This window comes from Wyeomyia smithii, chromosome 2, assembly GCF_029784165.1.
Source record: "Wyeomyia smithii strain HCP4-BCI-WySm-NY-G18 chromosome 2, ASM2978416v1, whole genome shotgun sequence".
Classification (NCBI taxonomy): domain Eukaryota; kingdom Metazoa; phylum Arthropoda; class Insecta; order Diptera; family Culicidae; genus Wyeomyia; species Wyeomyia smithii.
Window position 1 is genome coordinate 238,951,431 of NC_073695.1, and position 18,498 is coordinate 238,969,928.

Below are 18,498 nucleotides of genomic sequence, written 5' to 3' on the forward strand. Positions count from 1 at the left end.
AAAAATACTCCAGATAAACGAACCATTTTCTCCGGATAATCGAGCCCCGGTTAATCGAGCCCCCGGATAATCGAGTCTCCAGATAATCGAGTCCGACCTGAAGTTGGTTTAAATTGGCAGATAGAAATATGGTGTCTTCTACAAAGTTGTTTTTTTAAAAATATGCTAAAACTTTACTCAGCAAAGTGGATTTTTATAAGCAAAAATGAGAAAAATAAAATTCGTTTCTATCTTTTGGGTAGATTAATCACAAAATTATAACTTTCATAAAATGAAGAATAATTAACAATACAACTTTGCTGAAGACACTATGGCTCCAAAATCAATTTTTTTGAATAGAAAGTAATTAGTGTGAATTAGTGCATTATTCAAGTAGAAATCGTCGATAACTAAAAAAATATGTGAGATAAAAATAAACTTTCTTCGAAGAAATTGTTTGTTTTGTTATAGGAAACAATATCATAGAACATTGAAAAATTGTAGAAAACCCCTACTAAAAGTTATATTGGAAGAACTGATTTTTAGTGGCAATCTGTAGAAAACTCCACATAAATCCATTAAAATAGGCAGATAGAAGTATGGTGTCTTTGACAAAGTTGTTTCTCACCAAATGTGCTACAACTCGCCCGTGCCGATTTCGACAATATCAACGTATTGTTGTCTGAAATCGACTGGAACACGGTTCTGGACACAGACGACGTCAATGCCGCCGCCTTAACTTTTTCCCATATTCTTAATTACGTCATTGATCGACATGTACCGAAAAAAACTAACTCCGATCAACAGCGATTGCCATGGTTGAACACTACGCTACGACGTCTAAAATCAGATAGGAAAGCGGCCTTGAGAAGGTTTTCAAAATACTGAACTCTACCTCTACGGAACCACTACCTATCGATCAACACTCGCTATAAACAGCTAAGTCGCTCCTGTTTTCGAGGCTTCCTTCGGAATGTCGAGCGCAAGCTCAAACGTAACCCCAAACCATTTTGGAAATATGTGAATGAACAGCGAAAAGACGGCGGCCTACCATCAAGCATGTTCTTAGACGGTGATACAGCGAATAGTGTCGAACAGATGTGCCAACTATTTTCGCGGAAATTCTCTAGCGTGTTTGTAGACGAGAGGTTAACGACGGACGAAATTACTTCTGCGACGGCACGTGTTCCTTTTTTCGGTCGTGCATTGACTAACATTTCCATCGACGTTAGCACGGTTACATTAGCCGCCACGAAACTCAGGTCTTCCATATCCGCTGGGTCAGATGGCATACCGTCCTTTTTCCTGAGAAACTGTATCAGTAGTCTGGCTGCTCCAATGAGTAATCTCTTCACCAAATCTATCAGTTCGGGTGTTCTCCCCTCGATCTGGAAATCGGCATACATGTTTCCAGTACATAAGAAAGAGAACAGAAGAAACGTTACATCTTACGTAATGAACAGCTTTGACGACCAGTCTCAGACGGACGTTATCTACACGGACCTTCCTGCCGCCTTTGACAAACTGAATCACGAGATCGCCGTTGTGAAGCTTGAAAAGCTCGCCATCGGAGGCCCCCTACTACTATGGTTTATATCCTACTTGACAGATCGGCGTTTAGCAGTGAACATTAACGGAGTTTCCTCGAATTCGTTTTCCGCTCACTCCGGCATCCCTCAAGGTAGCCACCTTCAGTACCCTAGGTACTGAAGAACCGATTCTTAACATTAGCACGTAGCACTTAGATTAAAAAAATCAGTGGGCCACAAGGCCTATTGATGTATTTTTTACAAATAAACAAATAAACTTTGTCGAACACGATGAATTTTTATACGCAAAAATGAAAAACGTAAAATTCGCTTTTCACTGTTAAGTGGATTGATCACAAAACTGTAACTTCTATAACATGGAGAATAGTTAATGGAACAACTTTACTGAAGACACTAACTATGGCTCTAAAATCAAGTTTTTTGGGTCAAAATAATTTCTATCACATTTTTGCAGCTTTGGAAACAGTGTGCGACGCCCGGGGAGGCGATCCCACGCATTTATGGGTGCACCGAGAAAAGAATTGAATGTCACACTTTGGTTAATGCTGGGAAAAACTTTTTTTAAACTCCTTTGCTTCTACATAAAAGCCACTTTTTACGCGGCGCGTTTTTGCACGCGTCTTTTCACACAGATTTCCAAATTTAAGCGCTATTTATACGCGGGATTTCCAGAACAGTCAGTTTTTACGCGATATGGTTTTGTTAATTTTTTGCTGTGCTACTTTTTATAAGAAGTTGTATTTTTTTTTTTTATTTATTTATAATGTTGATTATGTTTCCCATACCAAATTCTTGAATATTCACTAATTTCTTTTAACTATTTAACTTTATCTCCCTTTTTTCATCTTGATTCGCAAGTGGAATTAACTCTTTACTTTACTTCTTCTTTACTTTACTTCTACCACCAGCTCATCTAATTTTAAGCTGGAGCTAACTTAAGTACTGTCAAAATCCTTCTTTAATCGTTTTATTTTGACCCAATATCGACCTGATTGGCTGCCCAAAGCGCACCGCAAAATTTATCGATTTTAGCCCAACGCATGTGGGCTTAGTTCGTAAACAACTATCTGGCATCTCTTTCTTACTTACACCTTAAATCGCGAAGTTGTTTCTTTTTCCTGGGTAGATCTGCGCTGAGCCAGCGGACTATAGACCATTTTACGAGACATTTCTGAACTCAACTCATGAATGAAATTTTAACAAAGAGCTCGGAACCGCTCACATAACGCACGTAAAAGCAACATCAATATCAGCAGGATCCGTGATACCTGTCAGTTCGTAAAATGGTCTATAGAAATTTGGTATTAGTTTTAGGTGATTTTAAGTGACTTTTAGGGTTGCCACCTGACACGGATATCTTACCCGAAAATTTCGAAAGTGTAGAGTAGGGTGGGGAAAGGTGTTGGTTTGCAAAAGGTAGAACCTAATATATATTTAAAAATAAAATAGTTACTCCAGTGTCAGAAAAATATTTAAATGAACAAGCTTTCCTGCCAAGAACCTATAAAATACTTATAGTTCGATTGAAATTTTTTGATCAGTTTTGTTTGAAATTCGGTTACGCAAGTCTTTAACAAATTGAAACGGATGTTTACTACTGCCCGATGTTACAGCCAGGGGTTGTGACCATTTTCAAAAGTTTTCCTTGACATTTTGAGGTAGACTTTTCATCTTGAATAAGGCTAACCCCTGGCCGAAACGTCGGGCAGAAATAAACATCCGTTTTAATTTGTCAAACGAAACGAAACTTTTAAAATACTGCACTGAATTTCTGCGTTTTGGAGGTTTAAGTTTTGAAAAGAAACCGTACGAAATGAATGCTTTGTTTCGTTTGCATTGAAGCGAATTGAAAAAAGTCTCACTGGTCCGGAGAAAATTCGCGATAACCCATAGACCTCAGGTGAGACCCCGAGAGGTGGCAACCCTAGTGATTTTAGTCATTAGTGTATAAATATGAAAGGTATTGATTTTGAAAATAAAATTTGTTCATAAAAAAATTGATTTTTATATTTTAGGTAACAATTTTTTCAGTTACAAACTATACAATTTCCATTTTTATACTAACAATTAAAATCTAAACCACTAAACCTTGCGTGTCAGCTTACATACGAACTAATGAAACACAAATGACATTCTTTATGCGTCTTGAGCTGGAAATGCTCCTACAGGCATTTTTTTTCCTCATCTATAGTTTATTTGACACGGCACAAATACAATTCAATGTTTAACGGCGCCAATTATATCTGGTAGCTTACTTTCTAAAGTATCTTAATAACTAAAAGCAAATTTTTTATCCTCGCTGCCGACTACGAGCTGAAACTAAATCTAACTTAAGCTAGAATGTTTTGCATGAAAAGCACTGATTTGTTGTTTGATGGTTTTCCATCGCCATAGGTAAGCAGCATATTGAATATATTCCGCTGCTGGGCCAAGATATTACGGACTGGCATATTGGGTTGTCTCCCTCGGGACTTGAGAGTATCGTGCGGGTCTAGTTGCTGTTTCCGGATCCGGGGTCTTAACGCTCTGAGCTCTTCACACGCGAGTATCGCGTTTACATACCCGCACGAGACGTGGAGATCGACGGTGTCATAACCGATTCGAGTCTGTCTGTCGAGTGTATCCTAAAAAGCGCAACCGGTTGCTTCAAAAATACCGAAACACAGGCGAAGATTTTGGATTGTAAGCAATTGCGGTCCATGTCTCTCGTCGGCGGTAAAAAAGTTTACACTCCGTCAGACTCGTTTCGCGTTACGTTTGCCGGATCTGCACTCCCTAGCCACGTCTCGATCGACCGGGTTCGTCTGCCTGTGCGATTGTATGTACCCCGTGTTATGAATTGCACCAATTGCAAGCAGTTAGGCCACACAGCCGCCTACTGCTGCAATAAGGCACGATGTAGCAAGTGTGGGGAGACTCATGCGGAAGATTCTTGCAGTGTTAATGCTGAAAAATGTATTCACTGTGGGGAAAACCAGCATGAGCTCTCCACATGCCCGGTGTACATGCAGCGCAGAGATAAAATCAAGCGGTCACTTAAGGAGCGTTCAAAGCGTTCTTACGCTGAGATGCTGAAGAAAACCGTGACCACTTCTACCATAACATCGAACCCCTTTGATCTGTTACCCTCTGATGAAACCGATTCTGACGATTCATCAGCGGGAACATCTTATGCCAATCCTGGGGAGTCTAGGAAGAGGAAAAATGTTTCTTCTCCTAAACTTCCCCGTAAAGGTCCTAAGATTTCCCAAAGTGTAATGAAAAGTACGAACAAACCAAACAGTGCTGCGGAAAAACCGAAGCAAACTCCTCCTGGGCTTGCAAATTTAAAGTCCCAGAAGGAGTTCCCAGCACTGCCAGGAACATCTAAAACCCCAGTTGTTCCTTTTGCACATCCAGTTGATGAAACAAACTCTGGATTAGTGAAATTTTCTGACATTGTGGACTGGATTTTTGAAAATTTCAATGTACCCGATCCAATTAAAATTTTTCTTACAGCATTCCTCCCAACAGTTAGATCATTTTTGAAGCAGTTGACTGCCCAATGGCCCCTCCTTGCAGCGATTGTATCCTTCGATGCCTAATTCAACTGCGTATATGAAGGATTCTATCTCTGTCTTACAGTGGAATTGTAGAAGTATTTTACCAAAAATTGATTCGTTTAAAGTTTTGATAAATAAAACAAATGCGATGCATTTTCCCTTTGTGAAACTTGGCTTACTTCAAATATTGATCTCAACTTCCATGATTTTGATATTATTCGCCTTGATCGAGACACCCCATATGGAGGAGTACTTTTAGGGATTAAAAAGTGCTATTCTTTCTATCGTATTAACCTCCCCTCGATTCCAGGCATCGAAGTTGTCGCATGTCAAATGACAATACAAGGTAAAGAGCTTTGTATTGCCTCAATATATATTCCTCCCAGAGCACAGGTTGGGCAACGGCTGCTCTTTGATTTAATAGAACTTCTTCCCTCGCCACGTTTGATTTTGGGAGACTTCAACTCTCATGGCGTGGCTTGGGGTTCCCCATACAATGATAACCGCTCCTCTTTAATCTATAACCTTTGCGATGACTTCGACATGACTATTTTAAACAACGGTGAAATGACACGTATCCCGAAATCTCCAGCGCGCCCAAGCGCTTTGGATCTATCCTTATGTTCGACGTCGCTACGGTTGGATTGCACATGGAAGGTTATCCTTGATCCTCACGGCAGCGACCATTTGCCTATTCTTATTTCAATTAATAACGGGTCAACTCGCATGCGACCAATTGACATTCCGTATGACCTCACACGGAATGTCGATTGGAAGTTATACGAGGAAATGATTTCAAAAGCGGTCGAGTCGATTCAACATCATCCACCACTTGAAGAATACAACCTCCTCGCGGGCTTGATTCTCGACGCCGCGTTGCAAGCCCAAACGAAGAAATATCCCGGCGTACGATCAAAGAACGGCCTCCCACTCCGTGGTGGGACCAAGAGTGCTCCGATGTCTACACGCAAAGATCCGACGCGTATCTGACCTTCCGGGATACAGACGATGCCGACGACTTTAAACGTTATTCGGAGCTTGATACCAAGTTTAAAAGCTTGACTAAGGCAAAGAAACGCGGATATTGGCGTCGGTTCGTAAACGAGACGTCGAGGGAGACATCAATGAGCACTCTTTGGAACACAGCCCGAAGAATGCGGAATCGCGTAACGGTCAACGAAAGCGAGGAGTCTTCAAGTAGGTGGATATTTGATTTTGCCAGGAAAGTATGTCCGGACTCTGTTCCTGAGCAAAACATTGTTCGCGATGCGTCTCCGGGCCACGACGCGATTGAATCACCTTTTACGATGGCAGAATTTTCAGTTGCCCTCCTGTCCTGTAACAATAACGCGCCTGGGTTAGATAGAATCAAATTCAACTTGTTGAAGAATCTACCCGGCAATGCCAAGAGGCGCTTGTTGAACTTGTTCAATAAGTTCCTGGAGCAAAATATTGTACCGCAGGATTGGAGGCAAGTGAAGGTGATCGCCATCCAAAAACCAGGGAAACCAGCTTCTGATCACAACTCTTATAGGCCGATTGCAATACTATCCTGTATCCGTAAATTGATGGAAAAAATGATACTCCGTCGTTTAGACCATTGGGTCGAATCAAATGGTCTACTATCAGATACTCAATTTGGCTTCCGCCGTGCCAAAGGGACGAATGATTGTCTTGCGTTGCTTTCAACAGATATTCAGCTGGCGTATGCTCGCAAAGAACAAATGGCGTCTGCGTTCTTGGACATTAAGGGGGCTTTTGATTCCGTTTCTATTGACATTCTTTCGGGTAAACTTCACCGACAAGGATTTTCTCCAATCTCGAACAATTTTTTGCACAATTTGTTGTCCGAAAAGCACATGCATTTTACGCACGGCGATTTGGCAACTTTTCGCATTAGCTACATGGGTCTTCCCCAGGGCTCATGTTTAAGCCCCCTTCTTTACAACTTTTATGTTAATGACATCGACGAATGTCTGGCAAACTCATGCACGATAAGACAACTTGCAGACGACAGTGTAATCTCTGTTACAGGAGCCAAAGCTGCCGATTTGCAAGGACCATTGCAAGATACCTTGGACAATTTGTCTGCTTGGGCTTTACAGCTAGGTATCGAATTCTCTCCGGAGAAGACTGAGATAGTAGTTTTTTCTAGGAAGCATGAACCTGCTCAGCTTCAAACACAATTAATGGGTAAAACGATTTCTCAGGTTTTGGTACACAAATATCTTGGTGTCTGGTTCGACTCTAAAGGCACCTGGGGTTGTCACGTGAGGTATCTGATGAAAAAATGTCAACAAAGAGTGAATTTTCTTCGTACAATAACCGGACAATGGTGGGGAGCCCACCCAGGAGACCTTATAAGGCTTTACCAAACAACGATATTGTCTGTTATTGAATACGGGTGTTTCTGCTTCCGCTCCGCAGCAAACACACATTTGATCAAACTGGAGCGAATACAATTTCGTTGTTTGCGTATCGCCTTAGGTTGCATGCAGTCGACCCATACGATGAGTTTGGAGGTCTTAGCTGGAGTAATACCATTGAAAAAACCGCTTCTGAAGCCTGTCTTCTCGTATTATTATCAAATGTGAGGTCTTGAACCGTCCCGTGATTGAAAATTTTGAAAAGTTAATCGAACTTAATTCTCAAACCCGTTTTATGACATTGTATTTCAATCACATGTCCCAAAATATTAACCCTTCTTCGAATATTCCAAATCGTGTCGACTTATCAAATACTTCTGATTCTACTGTGTTTTTCGATACATCCATGATAGAAGAAACTCGTGGAATACCGGATCATTTACGCGTGCAGCAGATCCCTAAAAATTTTTCCAATAAATATCGAAACATCAACTGCGACAATATGTACTACACTGACGGATCACTTCTTGATGGGTCCACTGGCTTTGGTATCTTCAATAACAATTTAACCGTCTCCCATAAGCTCGATAATCCTGCTTCTGTTTACGTCGCAGAATTAGCTGCAATTCATTACACCCTAGGGATTATCGAAAAAATGCCCACGGACCATTATTTCATCTTTACGGACAGTCTCAGTTCCATTGAGGCTCTCCGATCGATGAAAGATGTTAAGCACTCTCCGTATTTCCTGGGGAAAATACGGGAACATCTGAGTGCTTTATCCGAAAAATCTACTCAGATTACCTTAGCGTGGGTCCCTTCTCACTGCTCGATACCGGGTAATGAGAAAGCGGACTTTTTGGCTAAGGTGGGCGCAACAAACGGTGATATTTATGAAAGACCAATTGCCTTTAATGAATTTTTCGCATTTGTACGTCAGAAAAAAAAAATGCTTGAACCAGTGGGGAACTGGGAAGGTGGTTACATTCCATAATCCCCAAGGTGTCGACGAACCCGTGGTTCAAGGGGTTGGATGTAGGTCGGGATTTCATTTGCGTGATGTCCCGGCTTATGTCCAATCACTATAGATTTGACGCGCATCTCCGTCGTGTTGGGCTCGGGGAGAGTGGTATCTGTGCCTGTGGTGAAGGTTATCACGACATAGAGCACGTTGTTTGGTCATGCCCTGTACACCGTGACGCCAGGTCTAGATTAATAGCTTCCCTGCAGGCCGAAGGTAGGCAGCCGGCTGTTCCTGTTCGTGATGTCTTGGCGAGCCGTGACCTATCCTACATGTCCCTTATATACGTTTTCCTGAAATCCATCCACGCCCCAGTTTAGTCCTATCCCCTTCCGCCTACATCCAACCAAACGACAAGAACACGTTAAGACCCCGGATCCGGAAACAGCAACTAGACCCGCACGATACTCTCAGGCCCCGAGGGAGACAACCCAATATGCCAGTCCGTAATATCTTGGCCCAGCAGCGGACATATTCAATATGCTGCTTACCTATGGCGATGGAAAACCATCAAACAACAAATCAGTGCTCTTCATGCAAAACATTCTAGCTTAAGTTAGATTTAGTTTCAGCTCGTAGTCAGCAGCGAGGATAAAAAATTTGCTTTTAGTTATTAAGATACTTTAGAAAGTAAGCTACCAGATATAATTGGCGCCGTTAAACATTGAATTGTATTTGTGCCGTGTCAAATAAACTATAGATGAGGAAAAAAAAAGCTTTCCTGCCAAGAACCTATAAAATACTTATAGTTCGATTGAAATTTTTTGATCAGTTTTGTTTGAAATTCGGTTACGCAAGTCTTTAACAAATTGAAACGGATGTTTACTACTGCCCGATGTTACAGCCAGGGGTTGTGACCATTTTCAAAAGTTTTCCTTGACATTTTGAGGTAGACTTTTCATCTTGAATAAGGCTAATCCCTGGCCGAAACGTCGGGCAGAAATAAACATCCGTTTTAATTTGTCAAACGAAACGAAACTTTTAAAATACTGCACTGAATTTCTGCGTTTTGGAGGTCTAAGTTTTGAAAAGAAACCGTACGAAATGAATGCTTTGTTTCGTTTGCATTGAAGCGAATTGTAAAAAGTCTCACTGGTCCGGAGAAAATTCGCGATAACCCAGAGACCTCTGGTGAGACACGGAGAGGTGGCAACCCTAGTGATTTTAGTCATTAGTGTATAAATATGAAAGGTATTGATTTTGAAAATAAAATTTGTTCATAAAAAATTTGATTTTTATATTTTAGGTAACATTTTTTTCAGTTACAAACTATACAATTTCCATTTTTATACTAACAATTAAAATCTAAACCACTAAACCTTGCGTGTCAGTTTACATACGAACTAATGAAACACAAATGACATTCTTTATGCGTCTTGAGCTGGAAATGCTCCTACAGGCATTTGTTTGCAAACAAATTATGAAAACACCTGTAGATTACACTAACACCAACCAATCAACACGCTATCATTGTATTATTTACGCTTTGCTGGATACACTCCGCACGCTCCGTAACTGTTGTTTTTGTACCATTCTTTTCCACCCTTATCGATCCATTCATAACAGAGCAACAGAGACCGGACGAAGCGAAAGCGAACTGTCAAAAATTTTCACAAACATCATCAGCTCAGTCGCGGAAAGTGATTTTGTTTTTTGGGTGGCAGAGAAGCAAGTAAATTCTATCCTACGCGCGGATAAAATCTCCTGCAGGATGTCGTTCCACCGACGGTGTGGCAAACGGATAACGCTGGCCAACAGCAACCGGACGGCGATGCGGAATATTAGCGAATTCAACCATGGTCTGGTGCTCAGTGCAGAGCCTCTGCAGGACGATGTACTGTTCGAAGTGCGAATCGACGAGAAGGTGAAAGCTATCGATTTTTTTCCTCGTTGTTCGGTCTAATGATGGTTCAATTTTATTTCGCTCAATAGATTCATGCCTGGAGCGGTAGCATTGAAATCGGTGTGACCACGGTGAATCCGGAAGCGACCGAGCTGCCTCCGTGTGCGACTAAATTGCGTAATGGAACGTGGGTCATGTCCGGGATTTCGGTTCTAAAAGATGGCCTTTCGCTGATGGAATACTACGGGTCAGATTTGGATAAACTAGGCGAAGGCGACCGAGTTGGTGTTTTGCGAACCGCCCAAGGGGAGCTGATTTTCTATGTGAACGGCGAATCACAGGGCGTGGCTGCTGTCGACATTCCAAAAAATGTTTATGCGTTGGTGAATCTGTACGGAAAGTGCGTACAGGTTTCTATCTGTCCTTCGGACAGTTTAGAGTACACGAATGAGAGTACGCAGATTTCGCAGAACATTGATATTGCAATGTCGGTGGAAATGTCCGTGAGTGCGAATGCCAACGGAGGTGGTCCGTCCGGGTCGGGAGCCGGTTCGGACGCGTTGGATCCGAACGATAAGCTGAGATTTCATACGCGGTGCGGTTCACTGGTGAAGTTGAGTGCAAACTGTCGTACGGCGGAGAGGCGACGACCGCTGGATGAGTTCAATAATGGGGTCGTGATGACTCACCGACCGCTAAGGGACAACGAGCTGTTTGAAATAAGAATTGATCGGCTGGTCGATAAGTGGTCCGGCTCGATAGAGGTTGGGGTCACAACGCACTGTCCCTCGGCATTGCAGTTCCCGGCTACTATGACCAACCTACGCAGTGGAACCATTATGATGTCTGGATGCGGAATTTTAACTAACGGTAAAGGAACTCGACGCGAGTATGGGGAATTTAATCTCGATGAGCTACGCGAAGGTGACCGCGTAGGGATGATGCGTAAATCGAATGGTAATCTGCATTACTATATAAACGGACGCGATCAAGGGGTCGCAGCCACACGGGTAGCGCAAACCCTGTGGGGTGTGATAGATTTGTACGGGATGACTATTAAAGTGACAATTGTTGATCGGGACGAACGGGAGCAACAAAATTTAGTCACAAGACGAAACAATCTGATGAGTTTACCGGTTGCCGAGCAGGAGCTGATTCCACCTAGCCCGGAGATCGACTACAGCCACTCGGACCGACTGCTGTTTCACCCAACATGTGGCTCGCATGCCAGTGTTACGCACAGCGGCCGGACCGCTCTTCGACCGAATGCTTCGGATGATTTCAACAACGGTGTCGTTCTAACGCGGCGGCCTTTGCGGCCGAACGAAATGTTCCAGGTGAGATTAAGTCATGCATTTTAAAGCAGGTTTGAAAGCTTATGTCTTGATTTTCTGTTCCGAAGGTACGTCTGGAAAGGGTTGTCACCAAGTGGGCTGGTTCCATTGAAATGGGCGTTACGACTCACAGTCCAACGGATCTGGATTTTCCATTTACCATGACAAACGTTCGTTCCGGTACGTGGATGATGACCGGAAACGGTGTGATGCACAATGGGATGACCGTGATCGAGCAGTACGGGCAGAACTTGGATCGGCTACAGGTCAGTGATAGAGTGGGCGTGGTTCGGAAAGACGACGGAACGCTGCACTTTTGGGTTAATGGAGTCGATCAGGGTCCAGCCGCCTCGAACGTTCCGGAAAAGGTCTACGGAGTTATCGATTTGTATGGTCAAGCTGCCCAGGCCAGTATTGTGGATACTTCCGAATGTGGAACGCCGGACACTGGGAACTCAACGATTTCCAACACCACTTTGTTTAGCAGCGAACCGAAGCTTAAGTTCCATTCAGTCCATGGCAAAAACGCAAGAATTTCCAACGGGGGCTTGACGGCGTGTCGACCGAAAGCTCTAGCCGAATTCAACGATTCTATAGTGTTTAGTAACCGACCATTGAGGCAGCGTGAATTATTTGAAATCGTGCTGGAAACAGTTGTCGATCAGTGGAACGGAAGTATCGAGATAGGAGTCACGGGCATACGCCCGGATGAGCTGAGCCTCCCGAGCACAGCAACTGATCTAGAACATGACACAATTATGATCTCAGGTACCACGCTGATGCGAAACGGTGTGACTATCAGGAATGATTTACCGTTTGATTTAGACACGCTTAGCGCAGGTTCTCGCGTTGGAGTGATGCGTAATGGTGATAACATTCACTTCTTTATTAACGGCGTAGATCAAGGTCCGTACTACGAGTGCAAAGCACCCAATCTGTACGCAGTGATCGACTTGTACGGGCAGTGCGCTCAGGTCAGCATTACAACTCCACAGCCGGACATTCGAGCACCGTACGCAATCAGCGAAAACTCTCAAAGTCTACAAGCAACCTCCGTCATTCAACCCGCGCTTGAAGCAAAACATCGTTGGTCATGTATTTCCGGTAACGTCACATTAATGCAAAACTGGACACTGGCATCCCGATGTACAAACAGCGCGCTATCTCATTGTCTGGTGTTTTCCGAGCGTCCTCTGGTAGTGGGTGAAACTTTCGAAATCAAAATTACCGAAATCAATCCACTCTACGCCGGAAGCTTGAAAGTTGGTGTAACAGATCTCAATCTGTCGGATGAACATGTCCGTAAAAATATACCCATCAGTATGAAACGGATTCCAGCTAATGTTTGGTACGTCAGTGGTAACGAAGTTCGCTACAATTCGACGTTGCTTCAGAAATCGCTTGCTTCACTGGATTGGTTACGAGTCGGTGATCGTATCGCGATCGAACTTACCTCCTCTCGATCACTGAAGATTCTTCTCAACTCGGAGGACATGAATATCAGCTTCCAGAACGTTTCCGAGGATATATTCGCTGTCGTAGAACTGCTGGGTTCTACCATGGCTGCCCAGGTTATTTCCTCGCAGGGTCCTTCTTCACCACTGAGACCGTGCAGCCTTCGCCTGCAAGACTCGCTAGAACTCGGTTTAGATCCACTCAACAAGCAAGATTCCATGCTCGAATCGATCGATTCCGACAGTTTATCGTTCGAATTCTCGGAGTGTCACGGTAAAAACGTTCAGCTCTTTGACGACAAAAAGTCCGCAGGACGTCTTCAATCCTATCATCAAGGAGTTGTCTGCCTATCGAAGCCCCTATGCAAAGGACACAGTGTAAGCATCAAAATCACCGCAGTGAACCCTAAGTGGAAAGGAACCATCGCGGTGGGAGCCCTAGGGGTCTGTCCGAGTACGCATCAGTTTCCTTTCCCGACATCGGCGATCCTTTTTAGGCGGCCCTGTTGGATAGCCACCCACGACTACATTAACATCAACGGCAACAAAACTCAATCCAACTATGCGGAGATATTCGAACAAATTCAAGTCGGTACGATTATCACTCTAACTCTAACGCACGCCGGTAATCTGGGCATCGCCTTCGGCCAGACCCAGCTGGACGATCTGGCGAGCGGGCTGCCGCATCACGTCTACCCGGTGTTCGATGTCTACGGCAAATGCGAGAGGATTGCCATCTCAAACGGAGACCTGAAAGGTGGCAGTCCAATCAACGAAGAACTAGCTGCCATGCCTTCCGGGTCGACTGCTGCTGGCGCGTGTGCCACGACAGTCGGAACTTCAACGGTCGATGTTGACAATGTACCCCAGTGCGAGAAGGCGGACCTAGAAGTGCACGAAAAGGAAACGGATGTCGCGTGCGCTTCCAGTGCCGGCGCTTCGTCAATGTTAGTATTGAGACAAACATTGAAAAAAACAAGATTATTTATGATTTATTTTTTTCAGGAGCCGTTCGGTGATGGATAGCGTATCTGAGAACCTACTAATGAACATATCCATCAAAAATCGCACAGCCAACGAAGCGAGGAATCAAGACTTATCAAATTCTTGGTATGATTTGACAAAACCATTCTTAAACTCGTGTTAATGATTTATATTTCTCCTACACAGTTGTCTTCGGGATTCCCTGCAGCTGCAGCACTCGACCAATCTCAACATCCAGCGCAGCCAGAGCACGCATCGCTTTAACGCCCTGCAGGGAAGCTTCGACAGTAATCGTGGCGGCGAACTGTCACAATCGGTTAATTTTGACGAGGGCTTCGAGGACTATCGTTCGGGTACGACTAGTGCCCAACCCGTTGGAGCGAATGGTCCTTCAACCCAGAGTCAAACTTCCGGTCTAGCGTCAGCGGAGAACAACACTGATCCAAACTATTTGGAAGACGTGGATAGCAATATCGATTTCAGTATTCAACTCAACGAATCGGAAGCGGAGGAGGACAGCAACACGATAGCGAACAATCGAGCCAAGCTGGGATTGCCTCTACAAGCAACCTGCTCAGCTGCTCCAGAGCATCAAGCGCCTGCTCCTACTGTTGCTTCCAATGGACTGCAACAATCGCAGATCAACGGGGTTATCGCTATCGGTCGTAGACCGATCAACGTAGAGTTTGCGGACGATCAAAATCGTACATCACGAGCGAATTCTATCTCCTCGTCTTCGATGCTGAGCGTAGTCGAGAACAAGGACTGCGACTATCTGAAGCTCGTAATGGGATTCAAACGGACCCTAATGCTGCCGGATGTGTTCTTCGCGGGGGACACCTTTAGCTGCTACTGCGAAGGCTGCGCTCCGTCACTGCAGGGATCGCTGCTGAAAGGTTGGATTCGCTTCAAAATAAACCACCAAACGTTGAGCAGCTCGTGCGCTGCCAACACTTCGGATGATAGCATCTGGACAACGGCGTACTACAATGCCCGGGTGGAGAAAATTCGTTCGGTTCTGGACCATGGACAACCATTGCCGATTGGTAGGTTCAACTGGGTGTTTCTTAATCACTATAAAGCAGTAAAATTTGCACTTTTTCGTAGAATCGTGTCAGTTCCTCCCGGACAGCAGCACCGTAGGTGATAACTTTGTTCCGGGTACGCACATACTACTACAATCTGCACCGGACGCAACCGAGCACTCCCAGCGATCAGTTCACCGCTACATGGCCAGCAGTGTGTGCTATCGTATTTTTGCTACGTTTGAAGTTCGGGTGCGTTCGCAGGCTCTCTCTAGTATTGATCTGGGTGACATGGCAACCGCAGCAGCAGCTGCCGTTGGCACGAATGACGGTGGAAGTGGCGCGGGTTCGCTGACAATTGCAGGATCCAACAGCTTACGTCACTGGACCACCAAGGAGGCAGACGCTTGCGTATTGACCGCACTAATGATTCAATTGACTCCATCGTAAGACTGGTTAGTTGCTGTACGGATTTGAAGGTTCCTATCAATAGTATCCTCACTGCATTCTAATTGACTGTTAGAAATCAAAATAGTACTACTTGAATCTGAAAAAAAATGTGGTTTATTATAAAAACCTAATCATAGCAGAAACGATCCTTACAATTAAAAGATCTGTAAACATTCGTTCGGTAAAGTTTTGGCCATGGCATTTGGCTTACATTCACGGCACAGTAGATGTTTCACATTATGTATTGCATGTGCTTACACTAATAAAACTCTTCACACGTTCTAGGCGTCGTTTTATTTCCCTTGCGGTTTGATTTGCGAAACACCGAACGAGCCAGAGATGTCTAGCTTCTTCTGTCTTAGGCAGCCGTTCTCCTGTCACTTCGTACACCAGCAGATCGTGCATCTTGTTCACCCACACAACCACCAAGTGCGAGGACTACCACGAATTCGACGGCCTCTTCCTGGTTCTCTACTGAATATAGTGTTGGCTCTCCCGTCAGGCATTCTGGCCACATGTCCAGCCTACTGAAACCTGCCCCGCTGTATTACCTTCACTATATAAGCAAGTTTATATACCTGGTACAACTCGTGATTTATGCGTCTGCGCCACACTCCATCTTTCAATTTACCGCCAAGTATCGATCGCAGAACTTTACGCTCAAATACTCCGAGCACACGTCGATCAGCCTCCTTCAGCGTCCATGCTTCATGTCCATGAAGGGCAACTGGGAGAATCAGCATCCTATACAGCGCTAGTTTAATGCGAGTTTGCAAACTACGTAACCTTAGATGGTTACGCAGTCCGGAGAAGGCCCTGTTCGCAGCTGCAACTCGTCGTTTCCCTTCGCGGCTCATATCGTTGTCACATGTTACAAGCTTACCAAGTTCCCCATCAATTTCCACTTCAGCACCAACACCACCGGAACTCCCATACTCTCTGCCAGCTTTCATGTGCTCAGTTTCGGCAGAGTTATCTTCGCCGCTACTCTACGGTCGATACCGATGATATCGATGTCGTCCGCAAAACCAAGGAGCATGTGAGATTTCGTGATGTTTGTACCGTTCTTCTGTACGTTTGCTTTTCATTCAAAGGCCTTGGATAAACAGTAAGTTGGAGAGAACTGTCATTTAAGGCATTTCGAGCAGATTTTTATGCTTCATTTAAAAATCAAAGGAAAATGATAGAAAATTTTTAAAAATCACGTTTAGCTCAGAAAATTGCACTCTTCCAGCTGATATATAAAAATTAGAAAACCGTTTAAAACTTTAGGACCCCATTAGTTTCGTCAGGAGAGCGTGTTCCTGCATTACACAGTGCAACAATTTTTTGCCTTGGCTTCTATGAATAATTTTTTGATGGTTTGAGGCGAAAATAAATTTCCCCGAGTTTAACATATTTCAACTTAAGGGGCAACAATGGCGCCATTTTAAATTTTTGAGAAATCAAATTTTTGATGTTTTTCCGACACCATTTTGTTTTAAGACCAAATATTAAAATTCTAAAAGTTTGTCAACATATTAGCATCTTCTTACCTATCTTACAAAAAACAGATTTTAAATTGGACAAAAACTGAGCTCAAAACGGTGATTCTACGAAACTGGTTTTGGCATGGTTTTAGTATATTTCAATAATAATTTATTTTCAATCTCAGCTGTTTCTTTTTTATGTTTAAACACGGTTCTAAGAGTTGACACTATATTGCGAACAATGAAAAAAATTAGGTGGGCGAATTTTGGGTACTCAAATAAAGTGGGCGAATTATGGGGTCGTTACCCTATCGATATAAAAAAAAAATCATTAATGGTAATGCACTAATATGACGTAAAAAAGTCTCAGAAATCAATTGGTTGGTGTCTGATCTACGTAAAATGTCAGTAACATGTCGATTTTGCCCCAATTCCCCTACAATACTTAAATAGGTTTATCTCGATGTTAAATTAACTTATTTGAAATCTTGTAAATGTAATATCAAGAAGTGATACTTAAAAATACAATAACAATTTGTCTTCACATAATCCTCTCCATTATGCGGGGAGGGGGTCGCATTTAACTTTATCGAAGACGCGATGATTCTGTCTCATAGCTGAACCGATATTTTTATGTTTTGACCGGTCCTGGCCAAAAATGCAACCCCGTCCCCGCAAAAGAGGAAGGGTCATGTGAAGACAAATTGTTATTGTATCTTTGAGTATCGCTTACACTCTCGACATTACATTGAACAGATTTCAAATAAGTTAATCTAATGTCGAGAAGAACCTATTTTAATTATTGTAGGAGAATTGGGGCAAAATTGACATGTTGCTGACATTTTACGTAGATCAGACACCAACCAATCGATTCCTGAGATTTTTTACTTAATATAAGACATAATTTGAATACCACATTCAGATATTAGTGGAATGTGCATTACCATTAATGCTCAGACATTCTTAATATTATCTTGCTTTGCGAAATGTACAAAAACTATGCCAAAACCGGTTTCGTAGAATCACCGTTTTGAGCACAGCTTTTGTCCGATTTAGGATCTGTTTTTTTAAAGATGTGTAAGAAGATGCTAATATGTGGACAAACTCTAAGAATTTCGATATTTGATCTTAAAACAAAAAGCGTCGAAAAAACATCGAAAATTTCCGACTCCTCAAAAATCAAAATGGCGCCATTGTTGCCCCTTAAGTTAAAATATGTTTAAACTCGGGTAAATTCGGTTTTGCATCAAAATACACAAAAAAAAATATATATAGAAACCAAGGTAGAAAACTAAGTAAATTTGTGTTGCACTGTGTTATCCGTCAAAGCTCGTTTTTTTTTTCACTGAATCGTATGCCGCCTCAAAATCCACAAACAGATGGTGAGTCTGCAAGTCATACTTCCGGAACATATAGAGGATCTGTCGCAGGGTGAAAATAGAACTTCCGTTTTGAAGCTTTCCCAAAAAAATATAGCCAGC

At 43.2% G+C, this 18,498-nt stretch overlaps 1 protein-coding gene across 1 annotated transcript; it reads left to right on the top strand.

The window, feature by feature from the left end:
- The first annotated feature begins 10,055 nt into the window (after positions 1-10,055).
- Positions 10,056-15,830, top strand: LOC129721740 (neuralized-like protein 4). The gene is made up of 6 exons (XM_055674653.1): positions 10,056-10,322; positions 10,391-11,638; positions 11,704-14,036; positions 14,095-14,199; positions 14,260-15,119; positions 15,181-15,830. The coding sequence occupies exons 1-6, from the start codon at positions 10,170-10,172 to the stop codon at positions 15,546-15,548; spliced, it is 5,067 nt and encodes a 1,688-aa protein (XP_055530628.1). The 5' UTR covers positions 10,056-10,169; the 3' UTR covers positions 15,549-15,830.
- The last annotated feature ends 2,668 nt before the right edge of the window (positions 15,831-18,498 follow it).

Coding starts and splice junctions, on each gene's coding strand:
- LOC129721740 (XM_055674653.1), top strand. CDS start 10,170: ATGTCGTTCCACCGACGGTGTGGCAAACGGATAACGCTGGCCAACAGC. Junction 14,200..14,259: donor CAAGACTTATCAAATTCTTG/GTATGATTTGAC, acceptor TCTCCTACACAG/TTGTCTTCGGGATTCCCTGC. Junction 15,120..15,180: donor TGGACAACCATTGCCGATTG/GTAGGTTCAACT, acceptor ACTTTTTCGTAG/AATCGTGTCAGTTCCTCCCG.